This window comes from Lemur catta, chromosome 17 (genome assembly GCF_020740605.2).
Source record: "Lemur catta isolate mLemCat1 chromosome 17, mLemCat1.pri, whole genome shotgun sequence".
In the NCBI taxonomy this organism is placed as follows: Eukaryota; Metazoa; Chordata; class Mammalia; order Primates; family Lemuridae; genus Lemur; species Lemur catta.
The window spans coordinates 28,085,811-28,107,675 of record NC_059144.1 but is presented as its reverse complement, the minus strand read 5'-3'; the positions used below and the strand labels follow the sequence as shown (position 1 = coordinate 28,107,675).

The 21,865-nt window shown below is 60.0% G+C and overlaps 2 protein-coding genes across 18 annotated transcripts; both read left to right on the top strand.

Moving 5' to 3' along the window:
• Positions 1-841: 841 nt before the first annotated feature.
• ADAM33 (ADAM metallopeptidase domain 33) lies at positions 842-14,233 on the top strand. 17 transcript variants are annotated; one of them, XM_045529007.1, is made up of 22 exons: positions 842-986; positions 3,180-3,259; positions 5,524-5,600; positions 7,241-7,316; positions 7,507-7,583; positions 7,662-7,851; positions 8,077-8,142; positions 8,224-8,295; positions 8,434-8,600; positions 8,687-8,771; positions 8,848-8,990; positions 9,468-9,645; positions 9,760-9,849; positions 10,085-10,280; positions 10,423-10,531; positions 10,622-10,820; positions 10,908-10,985; positions 11,054-11,162; positions 11,244-11,391; positions 12,563-12,633; positions 12,797-12,896; positions 13,188-14,233. In XM_045529007.1, exons 1-22 carry the CDS (start codon positions 899-901, stop codon positions 13,237-13,239), a joined length of 2,451 nt encoding a protein of 816 aa, XP_045384963.1. In that variant the 5' UTR covers positions 842-898; the 3' UTR covers positions 13,240-14,233. The 17 variants fall into 17 exon arrangements, 14 of the variants coding, with proteins under 14 accessions (XP_045384963.1, XP_045384961.1, XP_045384958.1 ...); XM_045529005.1 differs by having other exon boundaries at positions 7,238-7,316; XM_045529002.1 differs by having other exon boundaries at positions 7,238-7,316; positions 8,687-8,990; positions 9,468-9,650.
• Positions 14,234-15,506: 1,273 nt separating this feature from the next.
• On the top strand, positions 15,507-20,993 carry GFRA4 (GDNF family receptor alpha 4). Its single transcript, XM_045528435.1, has 6 exons — positions 15,507-15,561; positions 16,333-16,678; positions 16,786-16,895; positions 16,990-17,124; positions 17,815-17,906; positions 18,053-20,993. Exons 1-6 carry the CDS (start codon positions 15,507-15,509, stop codon positions 18,131-18,133), a joined length of 819 nt encoding a protein of 272 aa, XP_045384391.1. The 3' UTR covers positions 18,134-20,993.
• The last annotated feature ends 872 nt before the right edge of the window (positions 20,994-21,865 follow it).

Genomic DNA, 21,865 nt, shown 5'->3' with positions numbered 1-21,865 from the left:
TCAGAAACAGATTTGCTTAAAAGTTAACATCTCTTAATACCCGAATTTACACCTAGTACACAAATCTTTTAAACAAGAAACAGATGTTACCCAGGCAGAAAAGAACCCTCACGTCTGGGAATCTATGGCTTTGCACAATTCTGCCTTCTAGCCACCGTCAGGGACAAAGGGTTGCCCTCCTCCTTTGCCCGTCCCCAGCGTGGCCTCTGCTCAGCACTGAAGCCCCCAAGCCTGCTCCCCGCAACCCGTGCGCGCCTGGGAGCAGGGGCTGGCGGCCACGGTGGCTCTGAGCTGGGCAACCCTGACTGCTAAGATTGGTCCTCTTGGCCTCCCTTCCCCTGGGAAGGGAGCGCGGTGCGGTGCGGGACCCGGCTCAACCTCCCCCGGGGACGCCTCTAGGCAGGACGGGAGACAAGGCGAGGGCTCTCCCTGGGCAGAAACGAGCAGCAACAGGCGGCCCCAGACGCAGCCTCTGTCCAACCCCACCCTACTCCGCTATGGTCCTCAAAGAACCTTCCCTGCAGTTTCCCTTCCACCCTCCACCCCCCACCCCCATAGGGGCGCTCTGAGACCGACGGGACGGGACCGCGCGGATTCCCACCTACGCCCCGACCCCACCGCCATCCCCATCCCCCGGCCGAGTTCTACCCTCTGGACAGCTGCGGCGGCCTGGGAGTGTGGCCCTGGCTCCCCAAGCGCGCACGAGGCCGGGTCGTGCCGGCCGGGGTCCCGCGGGGATGCGCGCGGAGACGGGTGGCGGGCCGGAGCGGGGCGCGGGGGGATCGGGAGGCGGCGCGGGCCGGGCTGCGCGGGGCGTGGGTCGGCTGCAGTCCAGCCGGGGCGGAGCCGCCAGCCGGCAGCAGGGAGACGCAGCTTAGAGACCGAGGCGCTCACAGCTATGGGCCGGGGGTCCCGGAGAGCTCGGGGGTCGCCGGTGCTCCTGCTGCTGCTCCTGTGGCCGGTGCCGGGCGCTGGAGTGCTTCCAGGTGAGGATCGGACGCGGGCGAGCCCCCCGCGGCAGGCGAGGTGGGGTGAGGTGTTGGCAGCGGTGGTGGGTTCTGCTCATAGCCGGGGGCAGCGGATGGAGGGTTTGACACCCCTGGGACCACAGGGCCAGGAGGTCAGGGCATGGGGAGGGTTTGGGTGGGTCTCCGTGGGACCTGCCCAGAGACGCTCAACTGTGCCTGGGCTAGCCTCGGGGCTGGACTGGCCCATACTCTGCCCGGCTGCCACCGCGCCACCTGCAAAGTCTCGGGGCACCGACCCTTCCGCTCTCAGCCTTTGCCCAGGCCTGGCCCTGAGCCTGGATTCGCGCTCTCACCACTTCCCCGCCCCCGCCGGCCCCTGTACCGCCACCGCTTAGGGCTTGGCGGGGTTCCCTCCTCCTGGAAGCCCCCATGCCCGCTGGTCCCCCCCAAGTTCTGCCCTCAGCTCTGCAGAACTAGCTGTGGTCTCACAGCTCACCCCTCCCTCCCTCCTCCCCGGACCTTGGGGCAGTGTGTATATTGTTTATATTGTTGCCTTGTTTGGTTAGATAGAGAAGGACTTCTCCAAACAGAAGGTGCCTGTTTAGCAGTGCCCTGGGATGACTGCAGCTCGGTCTCTTGCATGTAACCTCTGCAAACCCTCTGTCAGATGGGCTGGAAACAGCAGCCTCGGCAAGTGGGTGGGAGGATTATCGAGTCCTGTACATCAAGTGCCTGGCCAGGGGACAGGGAGGGTAACCACGGAGGAGGCACAAAGGGCTGGGTGGGGCAGCCTGGGGGCTGTGGCGTCCACAGAACTGTGCTGAGGACCTGACAGGTACAGGGTCCTGCTCCGTTCCCCCAAGGGGGAGGGATGACAGTACTCATGCCTTGGGGAAAGACCCTAGGCATTCCCTGGCTCACTCCCCTCAGAGCGCAAGCCTGGGGCCAGGGAGGGTGATGGGACCCCTGGGAGAGAGGGGCTCCCTAGGTTTCCACTCCCATCCACCCAGTCACCAGAGCCGGCTCTGCCTGCCTCTTCCTCATCAGGGTGCCAGTGGAGAACACCCACCCCACCCCCACACGGGCCCACCCTTGCCTCTCCCCACCCTTACAGGCCTGGAACCAGCAAGGCCGGGCTCTCCACCCCGAGTTAAGTCCTCTCTGGGCTGAGAGACCTCCCCCTCCTCCCCCCAGCCCCACTCAGACCCCTCCCCACACCGGCCCCTTCAGCCTCCTTTCCCAGGGTCTGCCTGATGGCAACTCGCTCAGCCAGTCAAGGAGCGCTTTGGCGGGGAAGGGGCTCCTGCAACTGCTGCCATCCCAGGGCTTTGACTCCGAGGCACCAGTCTGGGAGAGAAGAAAAAAGGAGCTGGGTGACCCAGCAGCATGGCAACCATCAGCCTGGGCAGGGTCGGGGGCCAGGGCTGGGTGGCCCCGGGGGCTGTCTGTTCTGGGAGCTGGGCTTGCAGAGGGACTGAGTCCCAGAGGGGAGGGAGGGCTGGCAGCAGGCGCCTTCGGGGCAGGGCTGCTGAGAGCTGCTGGGCCAGGAGCATTCCAGGGGAGCGTTCCAGGGTTCCAGGCGCCCTCTGAGTAATGCTTGGCTCTGGGATTCCTCCTAGAGCCCCCTTAGGCACACCCGGCCCGACCTGGCCTGGAAGCACATCCTCCAGCCTCATCTTGAAGACATGGTCAGGGGGACTTCTGGGCCAGGGTCCAGGGAACCCTGCCACCCGGAAGAAGACCCCAGGGGAGCTCTGGGCAAGGTGGACCTCCCAAGACATCTGGCTGTTGTTTTTCTCAGCTGGTGGGGAGACACAGTCATCCTCTCTTCACGGATCTCTCATCCTAAAGGCATTTGCTGCCCAGTCTAAAAATACCGAGGCTGCCTCCCTCTTCCCTTCCCCTCTGCACTGGGGGCCTTGGCCTCTTTTCTGTGAACTCTGACCCCAAGCCTGCCCTCTCCCAAAGGTCAGGTGGCTCCTGCATCCCCAGCTGAACTGTCCCTTCCCAGGCTCCTCTGTCTCTCTTCTGCCACCTCCCTGGTGGCTCCTCAGTTCCAAAGATGCCCCATGGGTGCCCACCCTTCTCCAGGCTGAGCCTACAAGCACTGAGGATGGAGTCTGTCCCTCAAGGCTTCCCGTTCCTCCCTGCTGTCCCCCACTCCCCATGTCCCTCATGTCCCCTTCACCCTGTGCTCTGTCCTCACCACAGGAAACACCCCTGGAAAACCAGTCATCCCCCACTGGGTCCTGGATGGACAACGCTGGCACATGGTCACCCCGGAGGAGCGGGTCAGTGTTACATCACCCGGGCCTCCCAGGCCTTTTGCCCCTCCCTAAATTGCAGCATGGTGGTTTTGCTGGGATTTCCAGAACCACTGTGTCACAACTCCTTTAGGCCCCTCTGGGTTGGCAGGTGAGGGATGTGGGGAGCTGGACATCTAGATCATGTGAGCCTGCACACATGGAAGTCATTTTCGGTGTCCTTCACCCCACCTCCCCCCTTTCCCTTCCTCCCTGGATTATCCGGGCTACCCCCACCCCCACCAGGCAAAGGAGTCCAGGGTTTGTGGGGTCTGAAGCTTTTCAGGAGCCTCTCTAAGAAAGCACCAAAATATCTTCCTTTTGCAAAGTTTCCCAGAACATGGGACCCTCCCTGTGGACACATTGCTGTCCTTCTCAGGGCCCTGCCACTCAGGGCCCTGAAACTTCAGCCTCACTGACTAATGCAGACTCCACTTCTGGGCACGGGGACAGTGGTCACTTTATTGGTGCCCCCCAGATGTAAGCCCACCCCATTTTGCTTCTCCAGGACGATCTGCCCTGGCCTCTTCTCAACTCCTGCCTATCACATGCTTCTAGAATAGTCACACCCCATCTGTTTGTGCCACAACATCTGTGCTGCAAACTAAGAAGCCAGTGACTTCAATAGGCCCATTTCACAGAGGGGCAAACTGAAGCCCAGAGAGGATGGGGAAATCGCCCACGGTCACATAGCTCTTTAGCCCGGGGTCCTGGGGCTGGAAGACTTTCAAACATTGGCCAAACCCCTTGCCAAGCCTGGAGAGCCCTCTTTGTTCTGGATTTCCAGGCAAGAGAGGACAGCCCCACTGTCCAAGACCAGTGAGGGGAAGACAGGAAAGCACTGTCATGAGGCTGGGAGGCTCCCAGAGGCCCAGCAGCTCCCAAACTCCCTGGGGACCCACAGACCCTCAGAGCCCCCTTTCAACTGGCGGAGCACTGGCCCACGAGCTTTGAGATTGTTTCCCCCACATCCCCAGCAGAGGGAAGGCTGGGCACACACTGGGATCACTCCGACTGTGGGCTCGCTCTCCCTCTGGCCTGAGCCATGACCACGAGGGCAATCCCAGAGTGGCCCTGCCTCCCCCACTGGGGGCCTCTACCCCCAGGAAGACACGGACAGGACACAGAGTAGAGGCAGTGTCCCCTCCAACAGGCAGGAAACACTCACACTTCTAGATGGGATGGGGTACATATTGAGGGGCAAGGACAACAGGAGGGCAAGAAGGGAAGACAGCAGGGTCTGCAGGGGGACAGGGGCCTCGAGTGTGGTCTCCCATCTGGGCCACTGCCTTTGTCCCAGCGCAGACCTTTCCCCAATAAAGCAAGTGGCATTCCAGCCACATGAGCTCATGCTTGGGGCCTTGTGGGGCCTGTGGCTGGGGAGGCAAGGGCTGTCTGCTCCCCACCTGTGGAGGAAGGGCCGCCCCCAAGACTCTGAGCCCCTTGGCCAGGGTCCCAGCCCAGTGCATTTTGGGATAAAAGGGGAGGGCCTAGGGTGGAGAAGACATTCCAAAGACACAGCAGCCTTCCAGGAAGCTCCCGGGCCGCTCCGACTCTGGGCTCCCAGCCAGGCTGAGTAGACAAGGGGCGCATGGGGGTCTCCACAGCCCCTGACAGCAGGCCGAGATCTGGCACCTCCTCTTGGCCGGGGATGGGGTCCATATTTCCTGCCGGAGCTCAGTGAAGCTGCTGGGAAGGGGGTTTCGGGAGGCCGAGGAAAGCTACTGGAGGGGGCAGTTCCCCGGAATCTGAGGCAGAGGGATCAAGTGCAGCGAGTTCCCTAGGGAATGCGGGGCAGCGAGATATAGAAATAAGCCCCAGCTGCCAGAGGCTGGGAAGACACCCAAGCTGTGGCTGCCCAATGCCCCCATGGTGTCCTCAGGACCCCGCTGCTTCCCTGCCTTGCAAGCCCCTTCTGGGCCTGAAAGAAGAGGGCAGGCCAGGGTAGGGCCCAGTCACCATGGACAAGGCAGGGCACCTTTCTGGGACCGCAGTCTCTGGGGAGGATGTCGCGTGCACCTGTTGGACTCTGCTTTGGCACTTTCAAGCCGTTGTTTTCAGAATGACAAACATCCTGAGTTTGGGAACACCTCTATCTGCATGCTCTCTCCCCCGCACCCCTCCATGACACATGGTAGGGGCTGCTGTCCCTGCCCTAGCCCATGTTCTCCCCACGAACTTCCTTGCCAGCTCCCTGGCAGACAGGAGCCTGGAGGCACATGCATCCCAACCCTGCACTCCTTCTCGCACAGGTCTCGAAGCCAGACTTGGGGCTGGTGGCCTTGGAGGCTGAAGGCCAGGAGCTGGTGCTTGAGCTGGAGAAGAAGCAGTGAGTGCCAGGCTGGGGTGGGGCTGGGAGCCCAGGACAGACCTCCCTGGAGGGGGTTGGTGCTGGGGTGCAGGGACTGACATGGACCGGTGAGGGAAGCTGAAGGGGAGAGGGCCCCAGGAGGGGTGCAAGTGGCAGAGAGAGTCATGCAGGCCTGCCGCTGGCCCCCTGGAGGCTGAAGTGGACAGCTGAGGCTGGGTCACCCCTGCTGTGGGTACATCCCTCGTCCCAACCCCAGGAGCATTTGTCAGCTCCCTTTTGCGGGATATGCCAAGTTAAAAGAATCCCAGAGGAGATTCCAACAATGGGACGGCACTCCAGGCTGAGGGAACGGCAGGGACAAATGGGCGCCGACTATATTGGGGGTGAGAATTTGTCTAGCTTGCCTGGAAGGTTTCCACCCCAGGGAAGGGAGCAGGGGAAATGAATCTGGGGGGTCCCAGTAGGGCCAGATCATAGAAGGCCATTTTAGTGCTGAGGGTCCTGGATGGTGTAGAGCCAAAGACGCTGAGCTAGTGAGTGAACAGGCAGAGCTGTGCTCAGGCTAGAGCCCTGGGCTGGGTCAAGTGGTGTCTAAGATGGAGTATGGGATTTTGAAGCTGTCAGACCATATTATCAATAGTGCCGCTTACCAAGTGCTTGTTTCATCGCAGGCACTGTTCTAAGCACTACACATGTATTTCATTCTCCCCATGGAGTCAGGTGGACCAGGAACAAACTCTAGGTCCATCATGCCTAACCACTGTTTCTCTGGGGTTCGATGCCCCTACCCTTTCAACGGGGTGATCACATCACCTACCTCCTAAGGTGGCATGAGTGTGTGCAGTGGGGGAGCAGAGCTGGAGCAGGTGAGGAATGACAGGGAGGTAGAGAAGCAGGTGTTACAGGTTTGGGGGGTGGTCTGGAGGTAAAGAGGCCAAGGTGAGGCTGGTTCATGATTTTCTTTAAAGAAGAGAGATTGATTAATGGTTGATCTGTCCCAGTGGGAAGGATCCTGGTGAGATGGAGCTGGAAGATGGGGTCATTACTCAAGCGGGGTCTGGAGAAGGTGGGGGAGGGGATCCCTGCTCAGGTGGGCATTGCAGGAGCAGGTGTGGGCAGGCAGGGATTCTGTTTTCTCTGGAAGCAGGGGGTGGGCATCATTGAATGACAGGTGGGAGGCACGTGGGGTCTAGGGGCCTGCGGAGATAATTTAAAGGATCTGTGGTGGGAGGAGCCAGAGGGTTGACCAGACAAGGGCAGGCCACAGGCAGGGTAATCGGGGCTCACCACACTTCCTTGGCTGCAAGTCCCGCCCCTCAGCAGTGCCCCTTGAATCCTCCCTCCTGACGCTGCTGCAGGCCCCACAGGGACCACAAACCCTTCCCCTAGCTCTGCTCCTCCCTGGTGCCTCCCATACTTCCCCCCCAGCCTCACCCCCACCACCTAGGCCATCACCATGGCTCCTTCCTGACCTTCACCTGTCTCCTTCCAGCTCAAAGTGTTTCTGAGCTGAGCGAGACACAGAGCTCCTTCCCTAGGGCACACCCTTGGTGCCTCACTCACAGAGCTGCTCAATTAGCATCGGGGAGGAAGGCTGGAAGGCATCCTGGAGGAGGCAGGGCTGCTTAGGTGATTCCTGTAACACTCCCTCCCAGCAGGCTGCTGGCCCCTGGATACACAGAAACCCACTACAGCCCAGATGGGCAGCCGGTGGTGCTGGTCCCCAGCCATACGGTGAGATACCCCTGTGGGCTCTGAGGTCAGGGTGAGGGGTGCTGGGGGATGCACCCCCTCCATTCCTACCCCACTTTCCTGCTTCTGTTCCTAGGGAGAGGTTGGAGCCAGCCCCCCCACCAAACCCTCCCTCCTGCCCCTCCCGCTTCAGCCCTGGCTGAGACTTGGGGCTGGGTGTCTTTCTCTCCAGGATCATTGCCACTACCATGGGCGAGTGAGGGGCTTCCCTGCTTCTTGGGTGGTCCTCAGCACCTGCTCTGGGATGAGGTGAGGAGTTCTGGGGGAGGGGCTGGCCTGGGGATGGGGAGGAGCTCCCTCACAGCCCTCTGGCCCTCTGCACCCTAGCGGCCTCATCGCGCTCAGCAGCAATGCCAGCTATTATCTGCGCCCCCTGCCACCTGGGGACTCCAAGGACTCCTCAACGCACAAGATCTTCCGGACTGAGCAGCTGCTTACCTGGAAAGGGCACTGTGGCCACAGGGACCCTGGGGACAAAAGGGGCATGGCCAGCCTTCCTCGTGCTCCGCAGAGCAGGGTCAGGGGCTTGCACGGGGTGGGAGTGGGAAGGCAGTATCCATAGCCCTCCAAATCCTAAGAGACAGGAATTCCTAGTTCCCCCTTCTGGACAGATACTTTTATCCAAGGCTGAAGAAACAAGTTCTAATAACATTTTAAAACTGTTCTCTCTGAGAATTGGGGTTGGTGGTGAGGGCTCAGCCCAGCAGCCTGCGACTCAGGGTCTCCATCTGCCCCTGCGCAGGACAGGCGTGAGGCCGGCAGGAGCCCGAGGTACCTGGAGCTGTACCTAGTGGCTGACCACACCCTGGTGAGGGGAGACCCCAGGCGGGCGGCGGGTCCGGGATGGGCCAGCTCAGCCCCTCACGCCACGGTCTTTCTGCCCTCCCAGTTCTTGACCCAGCAAAGGAACCTGAACCGCACCAAACAGCGTCTCCTGGAGGTCGCCAACTATGTGGACCAGGTTGGGGGTGGGGAGGAGAGAGCAGGAACGCGGGTGACGCGGCAGCGGCGGGCTCAGGGAGAGGAGAGGGGCGCCCCCGCGCAGGAGCCCACGCTCGGCGGGGCGCCTGGCCCCGGCTTCAGCCCCTCCCGCCCACAGATCCTCAGGACTCTGGACATTCAGGTGGTGCTGAGCGGCCTGGAAGTGTGGACCGAGAGGGACCGCAGCCGCGTCACGCCGGACGCCAACGCCACGCTCTGGGCCTTCCTGCAGTGGCGCCGGGGGCTGTGGGCGCGGCGGCCACACGACTCGGCGCAGCTGCTCACGTGCGTGCCTCTGACCCGCACGCGGGTCCCGGGCCGGGCGGCCTCGACTCCCGACCCCGCCCGGTCACTCCGCGCTCCGCCCGCAGGGGCCGCGCCTTCCGGGGCGACACCGTGGGACTGGCGCCCGTCGAGGGCATGTGCCGCGCCGAGAGCTCCGGAGGCGTGAGCACGGTGAGCCCGCGGGCCGGGGACGGAGCCAAGGGGGAGGGCTCGCCGCCCGCACTGACCGCGCCCCGCGCCCTCCCAGGACCACTCGGAGCTCCCCATTGGCGCCGCAGCCACCGTGGCCCACGAGATAGGCCACAGCCTGGGCCTCAGCCACGACCCCGACGGCTGCTGCGTGGAGGCCGCGGCCGAGCAGGGCGGCTGCGTGATGGCGGCGGCCACGGGGTACGCGCGGGGCGGGGGATGCGGGGACCCGCCGCTGGACCCGGGGGGCCCCCTCGGCTGTGTTTCTCTGGTTATCTCTCAGTTTCCTCTTCTGTGAAATGGGGATGATGATAGCAGTATCCGATCTTAGGCTCGTTTATGAGGCTTAAACGGAGGGAACGCCGTAAAGTGGATTCTCAAGAGTATGCAGATTATTTTCCGAACAACCTATCAAGGTTACTCCTACCTCGGGAGTTGCACCGCTGGGTCGCTGGTCCACCTTGGGTCCTGGGCTGCCGACTTTTGGCGTCACACCCTCCCGCCTCTCCGTGTGACTTTTCGCCAGTCACTGCTCCTCTGGAGCATTCGAGCCTCCCGCCGCTCAGGCGGCGCCGGCGCATCTAGAGGCTGTGTGGCCACGCCCAGGGGTGGGGATCAGAGACGAGCGGGGTTTCGGGGGCGGTCCCCGCACGCCCGACGCCCTCCCCGCGTCCGTAGGCACCCGTTCCCGCGCGTGTTCAGCGCCTGCAGCCGCCGCCAGCTGCGCGCCTTCTTCCGCAAGGGGGGCGGCGCGTGCCTCTTCAATGCCCCGGAGCCCGGGCTGCTGGTGCCGCCGGCGCGCTGCGGGAACGGCTTCGTGGAGGCCGGCGAGGAGTGCGACTGCGGCCCCAGCCAGGTCAGGTGGGCTTGCTGGGGCCCGGAGGTCCGAGGAGGGTCCCCGCTCGCCCTCTGCCCGGAGGTCTGGGGCACAGCGCCCTCACGTGGTCCCCCCTCGCCTTTCTGGCTGCAGGAGTGCTGGGACCTCTGCTGCTTCTCTCACAATTGCTCTCTGCGCGCGGGGGCCCAGTGTGCCCACGGGGACTGCTGCACGCGCTGCCTGGTGAGGGCATGGAAGGCTTGTGGTGAGGGCTGCGGGCGCTTGGGAGTCGGCCTGTGGTGGCCTTGGCTGATTGGAGACCTCCGGTCTCCCTGCTGGGTGCTGGCTCTGCTCTGTGCGTGGGTCCACTGGGCCCTGCGGCCCAGCTCCCCCACCTCTGAGACGCGCTCTGGGAGTGAATCTCTCACTGTCCATTGTCTCTTTGTCCTCCTCGCACCGCTCCGGGTCACCTGCACAGCTGAAGCCAACAGGTGTGCTGTGCCGCCAGGCTGCAGGGGACTGTGACCTTCCTGAGTTCTGCACGGGCGCCTCCCCCAATTGCCCCCGGGACATTTATCTACTAGACGGCTCGCCCTGCGCCAGGGGCCGTGGCTACTGCAGGGATGGCGCGTGTCCCACGCTTGAGCAGCAGTGCCAGCAGCTCTGGGGCCCTGGTGAGAGGACAGGAGTGCCCTTGCACCCTGCCCCCATCCTCCGGTTTTCCCCTGTGGGAAGAGGGGCAGGGGGAACTGAGGCCCGCGGGATCACAGCCCCTGCCTGCCTGGGCTGCCCCCAGCTCAGCCCATGCTTCCTCAGGTTCCCGCCCGGCCCCGGAGGCCTGTTTCCAGCTGGTGAACTGTGCAGGAGACGCTCATGGGAACTGTGGCCAGGACAGTGAGGGCCACTTCGTGCCTTGTGCACAGAGGTGGGGAGTGGAACGGAGGGAGCAGAAGCTGGGCAGTGAGGAAAAAGGGGGGACACTGCAGGCTGTGACCAACCCCCACTTCGTCCCCAGGGATACTCCGTGTGGGAAGCTGCAGTGCCAGGGTGGAGAGCAGAGCCCACTTGTACCATACACGGTGCCGGTGGACTCCACCATTCACCTAGACGGCAGCGAGGTGACTTGCCGGGGAGTCCTTGTACTCCATGCTGCCCAGCTGGACCTCCTTGACATGGGCCTTGTAGAGCCGGGCACGCAGTGTGGACCTAGAATGGTGAGCCCTGCCCACCTGCCCCCTCCTTGCCACTTGAGTGCCACAGGCCAGAGTGCCCCGTCACTGCCCAGTGCTGCCTGCCCACAGGTGTGCCAGGACAGGCGCTGCCAGAACACGACCTTCCAGGAGCTGGAGCGCTGCCTGACCACCTGCCACGGCCATGGGGTGAGTAGCCCAAGGGGTGGGCTCCCTGATCCTACTCGACCCTCCTTCCCTTCTCTTCTCCTCTGCAGGTTTGTAATAGCAACCATAACTGCCACTGTGCTCCAGGCTGGGCTCCACCCTTCTGTGACAAGCCGGGCTTTGGTGGCAGCTTGGACAGCAGCCCTGTGCAGCTTGAAAGTGAGCCAATCAGGGGCAGGCAGGCAGGTGGGGCCAGGTTGATGCACCTGCCCAGGACTCAGCCCACCCTGTCCTCCGCAGGCCGTGACGCCTTCCTGCCAGCCATGCTCCTTAGCTTCCTGCTGCCTCTGCTCCCTGGGGCCGGCCTGGCCTGGTGCTGCTACCGGCTGCCAGGAGCCCATCTCCAGCGATGCCCTTGGAGCTGGAGGAGGGACCCCACATGCAGTGGGTAGGCTCTGAGCCCACTCCTGTGGTTCCTCTCCTCAGATTTCTGCAAGGAGCTGAGGCAGGGTCGCCAGCCTTGCCCCTAGGCACAGAGAGAGGCCCCAGTGGCCTCCCAGTGAAGCTGAGGGTGTGGATCCCTGCCCCTGCCAGCTCCCCAGGGCACAGGATTCTACCTCTGTCCTTCCCCTGCCAAGTACAGAAGCTCTTGTCCACATCTGTGGCTTCTCCCACCAGGCAGCTGCCTCACCTTGACTTTGCCATTTTTGCACCAGTTTAGAATGCAGTCCATGCTCCCCTGTGCCCCGGAGGCCTCTCCAGCTTTTGTCTGTGTTTTCAGCCCTCTGCCACTTCCTCTGTCCAAATCGCCTCTGTCACTCCTTCCAGTTCCCAAATGCCAGGCCCAGCACACCTTTTCACTTCATACCTCCGGTCACCTGCCCCTAACCCAATTCTGTGATCTGGGAGGAGGGTCACATAATACTAAGCATAGTTGTCCTGGGCAGAGCAGGCACCCCATGGCTATGTTTGACTCAGCCGGCCTTGGGAGTGCTCTGGGCAAGCAGAGCATCCCAGACAAGGGCAGGGCACCAACCAGGCCTTGCTGAGAGGGCCTTGACACATGAATAGTGATGAGGGTGTGTGGGCAGAGGAGCAAGGTGGTTGGAACTTGGTGCATCCGCCTGTGGGAGGGTAGTCTGCATCTCACCTCTGGGGTGGGCTTTTGAGGACAGTGGAGACTGTTTAGAAGGGAAGTCAAAGGAAGTGGCAAGGCTCTGGGAGATGGAGCAGGGATGGCCAAAGATGGCAGTCATTAAGGATGGCAGGACACAATGGCTAGGAGCACAGACACAGCTGCCACAGCAGGGGTCGGGGGACATCCAGGCCTCTTTGGGACCTGAGTGATGTCAACATCTGGAGGGCTCCAGGCTGCTGGGGTGGCACCATGCTTGGGCAAAATGTCAGGGCTGGAGGGAGGAGGTGCCAGCAGCCCGGGAGGGCATGAGTCACAAGTGGAGATGGCTCTCAGGAGGGAGCAGGAAGGGAGCTGGAGGGTGGCTTAGAGCAGAAGGGTGGAAACTCAGTCAACACAGAGCCCCTTGGCTGGACGCCACACTGCAGGGAAGCACTGCCAGGGTGCTCTGCCCAAGGTCACTGTTCCAACCTCCTATACGCAGGGACCACCCCCTGGGCAGTGTTCACCCCATGGAGTTGGGCCCCACAGCCACCAGAGAGCCCTGGCCCCTGGGTGAGTGGAACCCCCCAGGGGGAGGTAGGGAGGGAAGCGAAGGGTGGGCTCTTGCCTTCTGCCTCCTTCCAGATGGGCCCCTCCTCTCCACTGAGCACCCAGCCACCCTGAGTCCCCTGTGCCCCAGCCTAGCCCCTGGGACTCCTGCCAACTATGTTCACAGCATCCATCCTCCACCATTGCTCCCAGACCCTGAGAACCCTGCTGGAACCCAACAGCCTCCTTGAGAAGCCTGGGCCCCATAGCCCCACCGGAGCCCCAAGGTAGGTGGGGACCTGACACAGAGCCCTCCCCTCCTACTGCCCATCCACCCACCCTCTCACCCCTAAGCCCCTCAGCTCCCTACCCCTACTCTGAGGCTTCTAGGCTTGGTTATTATGCAAATGAGACATGACCTCTTGGAGAGGCTGTTGTCATGGAGACCAGGATGCTGGAAGCCTCTGGGAGGGGGAGGCAGAAGCTGTGGCTCTTCCTGGGTAATTGGTGCTTCCTGCCACATGATTTGCAGCCTGGGCCCCAGTCCTCAGGGGATGACCCATCTTTCTCATTCTCAGCAGGTCAAGTCCAGAAACCAAGATCCTGCCTCTGGTGAGAGGTGGCTCCTGATTTGAGGAGACTTAAAGACAGGTGGCCACTGACAGCCACTCCAGGAACCTGGACCCCCAAGGGCAGAGACAGCGAGTCAGCTGACCTCCTGCACCTTCAGGCTTGGAAGTTTCTTCCCCCCTTTGAGCTCCCACCCACCCACTCCAGGCCCCCAGAGCCTCATCAGAAGTTGCCCAGTAGGGCCCCCACCTCTTAGGGCTGCGGGATCCTGCTGGGTACACCCTCCAGCCCGGATAATCCACTAGACCCAGGAGCGAAGGCTATTTAAGAAGTTTAGGGGCTCATATAACTGGGATATTGTCAAATTCTGCATCCTCTCACTCTTTGCCTCTTGGCTTCCTTTCCTCTAGGATGGCTTCCTTTTCTCAGGCAGGTTCCCCTAAAAATGCTCCTGCAGAGTGCACCTTTTATAGTCCCAGCAAAAATCCCAGAATGAACTCTGATTAGTACAGCTTGGGTCACATGTCCATTCATGAGCCAATCATGATAGCCTGAGAGATACTGTACATTTATCGGCCAAGCCTGGGTTATGCACAGTTCCCTGGAGTCCTGGGATGGGATCAGCCCAGTGGGAGCCACAAGGGGTGATTCTGGGGAAGGAACGGTTTCCACGAAAGAAGAGATCCTGTTACTAGAAGAAACAATGCCAAACAGACAAAAATGGGTGTCTCCTATGTGAGATATTTGCTCCTGGGGCCACCTTTCTGTTTCAGCTCTGGAAGTCTTCCCAAGAGACTTCCTAAGGTTTAGATGACAAATAGATACACAGACAATTTAAAATGTTAGCCCATACACTCCAGAAGAAATGTACAGAAATGGTCATAGTAGCATTATTTTCAATAGCTAAACATTAAAAAAAAATTTTCAATATCCAACAATATCAGAATGGATAAAATATGATAGAGTCACATTCGTAGAATACCATACAGCAGAAAAATGAACTGTTCTACAAACACCAACCTGAATAAATCTCAAAAAATTGTTGAGCGAAAAAGCAAGTTCCTGAGTGATACATGCAGTAAACCATTTACACAAAGTCTGTACATATGCAAAACAATACTGTATCTTGTTTAGGGAAAGACAACATAGTAGTAGGTAGGGGGTACTAAGGGGAATGGGGCTGGGGGTAGCACAGGAACTGAGAGGGGACACTAGGGCTAGTGTGTTGGGGTCCCTCTCCGCACATTCAGGTGCTGGATCCCGTGACTCCAGGATCTACCTGAAAGCGCAGCCTGGGGTGCGGACTCAGTGGGGGGCGGGGAGTCACTGCCACTGCAAAGGCTTCTCCCAGCGTGTTGCATACACCTGGGTTTCCACCGTGCTCCTGCTAGGAAGGCGCTAGGAAGCTGGCACCTGTCTAAGGCTCTGCCTCTGCCGTCCTTCTCTGTTCTCCTCTGTTCATTGTCCAGCATGGTGTGCTGCTTGGGGTCCACGCAGCTGCTGCTACTGCTCCTACTGGGTGAGCACCCATCTCCTCCCCCACCCCTGGCCTCTTTGTCCCTGCTCCTCTGGGATAGGGTGGGAGCACAAAAGAGTGATTCCGCCGGGCACGGTGGCTCACACCTGTAATCCTAGCCCTCTGGGAGGCCGAGGCGGGTGGATCACTCGAGGTCAGGAGTTCGAGACCAGCCTGAGCGAGACCCCGTCTCTACTAAAAACAAAAAAAGAAATTATCTGGCCAACTAAAAATATATATATAAAAAATCAGCCGGGCATAGTGGTACATGCCTGTAGTCCCAGCTACTCGGGAGGCTGAGGCAGTAGGATCGCTTAAGCCCAGGAGTTTGAGGTTGCTGTGAGCTAGGCTGACGCCACGGCACTCACTCTAGCCTGGGCAACAAAGTGAGACTCTGTCTCAAAAAAAAAAAAAAAAAGAGTGATTCCGGGGAAAGCCAGAAGCATGCAAGGGCACTGAGGAGAGGCCTGTGCTCGGGGTGTGGGGACACCTGGGAACCTAACCCACTGTGTGGCAAGCATCCCGCCTTTGGGCCCAGCTGAGCCACCCCCCTCCCAAGTCCAGCCTTGGTACCTTTGCCCCACGAACTTTCCCCTATTGTTTCCCTTCTCCCAATACTGTACCCATCCTTCCACCCTCAGTCTTGGGGCCTCACAACTCCTTGCTCAAATCTTCAGTGTCTTGCATCTGCTGTTCCACCTCCCACTGCCCCTTCCTCACCTGGGGCATGGGGAGGGTGGGTCACTTTATGGCATGTGGTGTGGAGAACGGAATCTGGTAAAGGTTTAAAGCAGGAGATCTTGGAGCTGCGATGCGCTCATTTGAGGGTGGAGACAGGGTAAGGGCGCTCCTGGCAAGGAAGACAGGTAAGCACTTAGAGGCAGGTCCAAGACCTCAGGTGACACTAGGTGCTGTTAGGGACCTCTCTGAATCCACACCCTGGCAGCCAGGCCTAAACGGGCTCTCCAATGGCCGGAGCCCTTGCTCGGAATCCCTCTTTGGCTTGGCTGGTGGCGGTGGAGGGGCCGGAGGAAGCCAGAGTCCAAATGGGGCAGGGCGAGTTAGAACCGAGGGAGCATCAGAAAAGACTGAGGCGAGAAGACACTGGATGCAGGGGGCAGGAGGAGGCGCACAAGGTTGAAAAGGAGAGAGAAGCAGAAAGCTATAGACCCACGCAAAGGGTCTCCACTAGGGGAGGTGAAGGAGGGGAGCGAAGGCAAGGCCAGGCTTCCCAGCGTGTCAAGAGGAGAGAACAAGGAGCGGCCGATGTCCTCATTGCCATGTCTGAGAAGTCTCCAGGCCCCCAGAAAGCCTGTTTCCCCCATCAGGTAGGGCCCGTGAGGGTGGAAGAAGCCTCTGTTCTGAGGATAGAGGTGGTTCCGGGAAGGCCAGGCTCGGCCTCAATGCGTCCCCTCCGACCCTGACGTGTTGCAGAGACACCCCCCCCCCCAGAGCCCGCGCCTGCCTATCCTCGCGACAGAGAGCCGGTCAACGCCCGTCTGCCACGTCTTTAGGCCACACTCTGCGTCCGTCGGGTTTTGAGCGCCCCCCACCTTCCGAGAGCGTCGCCTGGGGGCGGGGGTGAAGTGTGCACGCAGGGCGCACAGAGAACTGCAGCCTGCTCGCTCCTCCACCAGGGTCGGCGAGCCCGACGGGAGAGAACCGATGCGTGGACGCGGCCGAGGCGTGCACGGCGGACGCGCGGTGCCAGCGGCTGCGCACGGAGTATGTGGCGCAGTGCCTGGGTCGGGCCGCGCCGGGGGGCTGCCCTCGCGCCCGCTGCCGCCGCGCCCTGCGCCGCTTCTTCGCCCGCGCGCCGCCCGCGCTCACCCACGCGCTGCTCTTCTGCCCGTGCTCCGGCCCCGCGTGCGCCGAGCGCCGGCGCCAGACCTTCGTGCCCGCCTGCGCCTTCCGGGGGTCCGGCCCAGCGCCGCCCTCCTGCCTCCAGCCCTTAGACGCCTGTGAGCGCAGCCGCGTCTGCAGGTGCGCGGGGCGGCGACGGCGCAGGTGCGCACGCGCAGTCGGGGCGCGCGGCAGGGCGGGGCTGGGCGGGGCCACCGCCCACTCACCGCCCTCCCCGCGCCGCGCAGGCCCCGCCTCCTGGCGTTCCAGGCCTCCTGCGCGCCCGCCCCCGGCGTCCCCGACGGCTGCCCGCGGGAACACGGCCCCCGCTGCCTGCGCGCCTACGCGGGCCTCGTGGGTACGCGCGGCTGGGACCCGAGCGCGGGCTGGGGCTCTTCCGGGGATGCCTCCGCCTGGGTGGGCCAATGACCCCACCCCCGCGGTCCCTGCAGGCACTGCGGTCACCCCGAACTACGTGGACAACACGAGCGCGCGCGTGGCGCCCTGGTGCGACTGCGGAGCCAGCGGAAACCGGCGTGAGGAGTGTGAAGCCTTCCGGGGGCTGTTTACAAGGAACAGCTGCTTGGGTGAGGGGCCTGGGCCGGGGCTGGCACTTCCTGCCCCCTCCCAAGCCGCCTGGCCGGTGGTAGGTAGGCCATGTTGGAGGTGAGGAAACTGAGGCTCATTGTGGCAGCCACGCAGGTGCACCCCCACCCCTCTGCTGCCGTCCTGCTCTTGGAGAATCCGCGGACAGCTGTCCCCGAGACCAGGTCACAGACCCTAAGTAGAATCCTAGGTGTGTCAAGGCTGACGCTCCTGCGGGAGGGAGGAGGCGAGAGTTAAAACAAGGACCTGGAATTGAACGAGGCGAGACTCCTCCTTCCACACTTCCGAGGGGATTTCATCCCCCGGGCACGCCCAAGCCCGCCCGCCGCCCCCCACTGATGATCTTGCCTTTCAGGGTCAGAACAGCTCAGTGGTCTCGGAGTTACGGGGCCTGAGTTTGAAGCCAGATCCTTCCACTTGCTACCTCTGAGCCTTTTTGTATTCAGCAGTAAAATGGGGATAATTGTTACCCTCGCCTGTGAGGATGGAAGACTGCACCGTTTGAGTTCCTCTTAGCACAGCTGTCCTTATTTTGTTATTCCTCCCATGCACCCTCCATCCTAAGGAGTCAGTTTTGCAGCCACCAGGAGGTCTCACAGTTTGTCCCCAAGGGTCTGGGTCCTATGCTAGGGTGTCCCAGTGAAGCCCACCCTGGACCCCTCCCTCCATAGATGGTGCTATACAGGCCTTTGACAGCGGGTGGCCCCCAGTCCTGCAGGACCAGCTGGAGCCCCAGCCAGTCCCAGAGCACAGCCTTCTGCAGGTAGGTGCAGGGAGGGGATGGGACTGGCAGTTCCCTACTGTCTGCTTCACACTGTTCCACGCCAGGTGTGCCTGGGTAGAGGCGTGAATGCCCAGGATGGGGGTGCAGGCAGAGTACTCAAGTCCACACTCTGTCCCACCCCCAAGGTGTCTTCCACAAATGGGTCCCGGGAGGGGAGCTCCCTGCTCTCCATCCTCCCCGTCCTGGCCTTCCAGGCCCTGCTCTGACCAGGATGGCAGACCTCGGACAACACTGCCAACTGCCGCACTCTGCCTGGGGTACAGGGCCACATCTGTGGCCTGCCACCCCACTGAAAAGGGACTGGCTTCCCTCCCAAGCTGGCCTCCGTGCTCTCACCCTGCTGGCCTTTGTAGGTCTGGACACCCTGTGTACCTGTCCCCTGGATGTAGGCTGGGGGCCTGGCTGCAAAGCCCTGGCCTGCCTGTCAGTAGGCATCTTGGTGGTAGGTCCCTTTCTGCACAGACCTTGAGACAATTGGGGTCTCTCACAGGGTAGGGGCAGGAAAGGGTCACTTTTGTAGCTGAGGCCTCCCCAGGGCTCCAGATCTCCTCGAGAAGGTCAGGACCATCCAGACTCCCAGAATTCTAGTTGTCTCAGACTCCTAAGCAGATAACACCCTGAGGAATTCATCTGACAGACTCGTAGGCAAGACTCCCCGCAGCGCTGCAGCCTCCCAGGGCACCCTCCCCGCCAGGCATTACCCACCACCGAGCCACCTGCACCCCGTGGCTAATGTTGGTCGAGTGCTTCCCGTCTGCCCCTGCATGGCATCGGCCCTGTGGCCATCTTCCCTTGTTTACCGCAGCAATAGGAGTGGCATATGGTGCACAATAAACCCATGTGCCCAGACTGACCTTGCTTTCTTGTGACCTGTGTCTTGGGAGCGTGGAGACCAGGATCTGCTACAGGGGGTGCCCCTGCTGGCCTGTGTGACCTTGGATGGCCTCAGAACCTCTCTGAGCTCCTTCTGCTATCTCCTCACCCACAGACGCTGAAATGAATCAACTCTCAGGCCCTAGTGGCAGGGATTTGCATTTTTTTTGTCTATTCTTTTTCCTTCTCTGCTAGTACTCAGATAACGAAACTACATTTCCCAGCCTCGCTTGCAGCTGGGGTTGCCACGTGACACACACTGGCCAGTGTGGACCCAGCGAATGCCAAGGGCATTGTTAAGTTTGGGGAGGAGAGGGCAGAACAATGGGGTCAGGTACTAAGCCTTCTGCCTGTTTCCTTCTTCCTCAAAAGCTTGGAGACTCCTGATGAGTGAGGGTTCCTGGAGCTACTGTGTCCCTGGGCTGCTCCTTCTCAACTTACTAAGGTTTGGCAGGAGCCACAAAGTAGGTTGAAGTAGAAGCTGTAGGCATCTTGCTCAGGGACCTCTCCGGGCCAGTGCAGCTCATCCACCAGCCACTGGGAACAGTGGTTGCTAACCCAGCTCCAGCTGCCCCCTTCTCTATAAAATTGTCCTTCCAGAAATACCTTATAGGCTACACTCTGCTCCTAGAGGTGGCTGCAGCCAATGACTGATGCAGGGGCACAAAGGGCTGGCCTGCCTGCCTCAAGAGGGGATGATTCTATGCCATTAGTGCTCCAGAGCTCCCGTGGGATCAGGCTGAGGCCAGACTCCTGCCCCTGCCTCATCCTGCTTCCCTGGCTCACAGGTTCCATCATGGCATGCGAATTCCTGTCTTGGGCTTGGCTTCTGGAGATCCTGGCCCAAGACACAGGGGTTAGGTACAGATCACACCAAAACTCAGGCCTGGGGCTGTCCTGACCAGAAAAAGAGCCACCAGCTCAGACAGTGTGTGTACGTAGCAACTTGTACCAAACCCACAGACACTGCTTGTTAGCAGGTGTCAACCAGCCTCCCAGTTTGCTCCCAGCTTGTAACAAAACAGATCAGACTGGCTTGAGCATGTGTCTGAGCAATCTGGGCTTCAGGCACAGCTGTCTCCAGGGGTTCGAATGATATTGGCCCTGCTGGTCTGTGCATGGCTTCCCTCAGCTGCGAGAGGGTAAGACTGCCACCATCAGCCTCCGGTTTACAATCTCTCCCTTTAGCAGTCTCGGTAGGGAAAGGCATCTCTCTTTCCCAGCATTCCTGACTCTCCAGGCAGGCCCCTGATGGGCCCAGCATGGGTTATATGCCTCTTCCTGTGGCCCGGGGAGTAATGTCAGCCCACCAGGGTCACATGAAATGGGAAGGACAGTTTTCCAAAGAAAAAGAAGGTGTTGGGCAGAGTGAAACTCAGTCAAACCCACCCTCGCTTTATGAAGAAGGGGAATCCTCCCCACCTGTGGGGGAACCGACACCTGCGAGTGGGTGGAGGAGGGACCGGGTGTATGGTGTGTGCCCTGCTCACCACGACTGTAGGGTAGCCCAAACACAGAATCAAATGTCTGCTAAATGACTTGCCTCCTATGGAAGTGTGTTAAACTATTTGTCATTTTTTTTACTAAAAAATTTTTTTCTTTGTATCCTAATTATTCCACATCTATTTGCCATTTTTGACTCAGTTAATTAGAGTCAAATATTGGCCTTAAAAAAGTGGAAATGACTTCGAATAAAAATAGAATTCTGGATAAAAAATATAGGCATGTACCTTCTAAAAGATTGGGAAGATAAAGAGAACAAAGTTTATTTTAAAATTGTAAAATTGCTTCATGGCTGCTGGTGGTCCCAAAGATATGTCCACCTCCCAATCCCTGGAAGCTGTAAATATCACCTTATATGTAGGCAAAAGAGTAACAGCTTCTATGGCAAAGGTGTGGTTAGGTTATGGATCTCGAGAGGAGAAGCTTATCTGGTCCTAAATGCAATCACATGTATCCTTATGAGAGCCAGGCGGAGATGTCTAGAGAGAGACTAAACTCACACACACAGGGAAAGGTGACGCAAAGGCCAGAGGCAGAGATTGGATAGTGCAGCCGCAAGCCAAGGGATGTCATCAGCCACCCGAAGGAAAAGGAGGCAAGGCACAGATTCTTCCCTGGAGCTGCCGACACCTCGATTCCAGACTTCCGATCTCTATAACCATGAGAATAAATTTCTGTTGTTTTAAGCCAGTGAAGTTATGGTGATTTGTTATGGCCACTCAAGGAAACTAGTAGAGTTGTCTAAGATTGTTAGAGTTTGGTTTCTGTTACTTCTATCTAAAAAGGTTCTGGTTTATACATGGTGTCAAGGCTGAGTCCAGCTGTGACCCCCCACAACCAGGAATGGATCATGCTGTGTTCTTCCACATCTGTGTCAGCCTTCGTGTCCTGCCAGGGAGCTGTCACTGCATGCACAGGCTCTGGGAGACTGCAGTCCCAGCCCCGAGCTACACATCTGTGACTAGGTCTCTGTTACCTGTTGCCAATATCAAGCCCCAGCCGGCAGGTGGCTGGGAGTGATGGAAAAAGGCAGGTGCTGGAAGCACCGGTGGATTTGTTGGTGGAGAGGTCATGGCTCATGAATGCTGATCCTGGCATGGAGCCCAGTGTCTTCGTGCAGGGCTAAAGTGGAAACCACTCACTGCCCACCAAGCAAGTCAAGCCAGGCCAAGCTCACAGAACCAGCTCATTTTTGCAGGAAGTGTGGACATTAGCCAGTGAAATTTCCAGAGGGCCAAGAGGACGGGCTGTGCAGGGCTTCAGGAGCAGTCCCTCAACTGGACAGTGACTTGTCAGTGAGCCCGGCACACACACCTATGAATGGAGGCCCTGCCTTGCCCGGGAAGACCTGGGTTGAAGAATACCTTGGGAAGCTGTTCTGCCAGGGACATGTCACCCCACACCCCAATGCACCTCCAGTACAAGGCAGAATATACAGAGAGAAAAATTAAGACAAGTACACACACAAGAAAATAACACAAACTCAGACACTGAACTCTCACGGGACAGGAACTAAGTGAGGACAGCAGGCCTACAGGGTGTGCAAATGGGCCCTGGCAGCA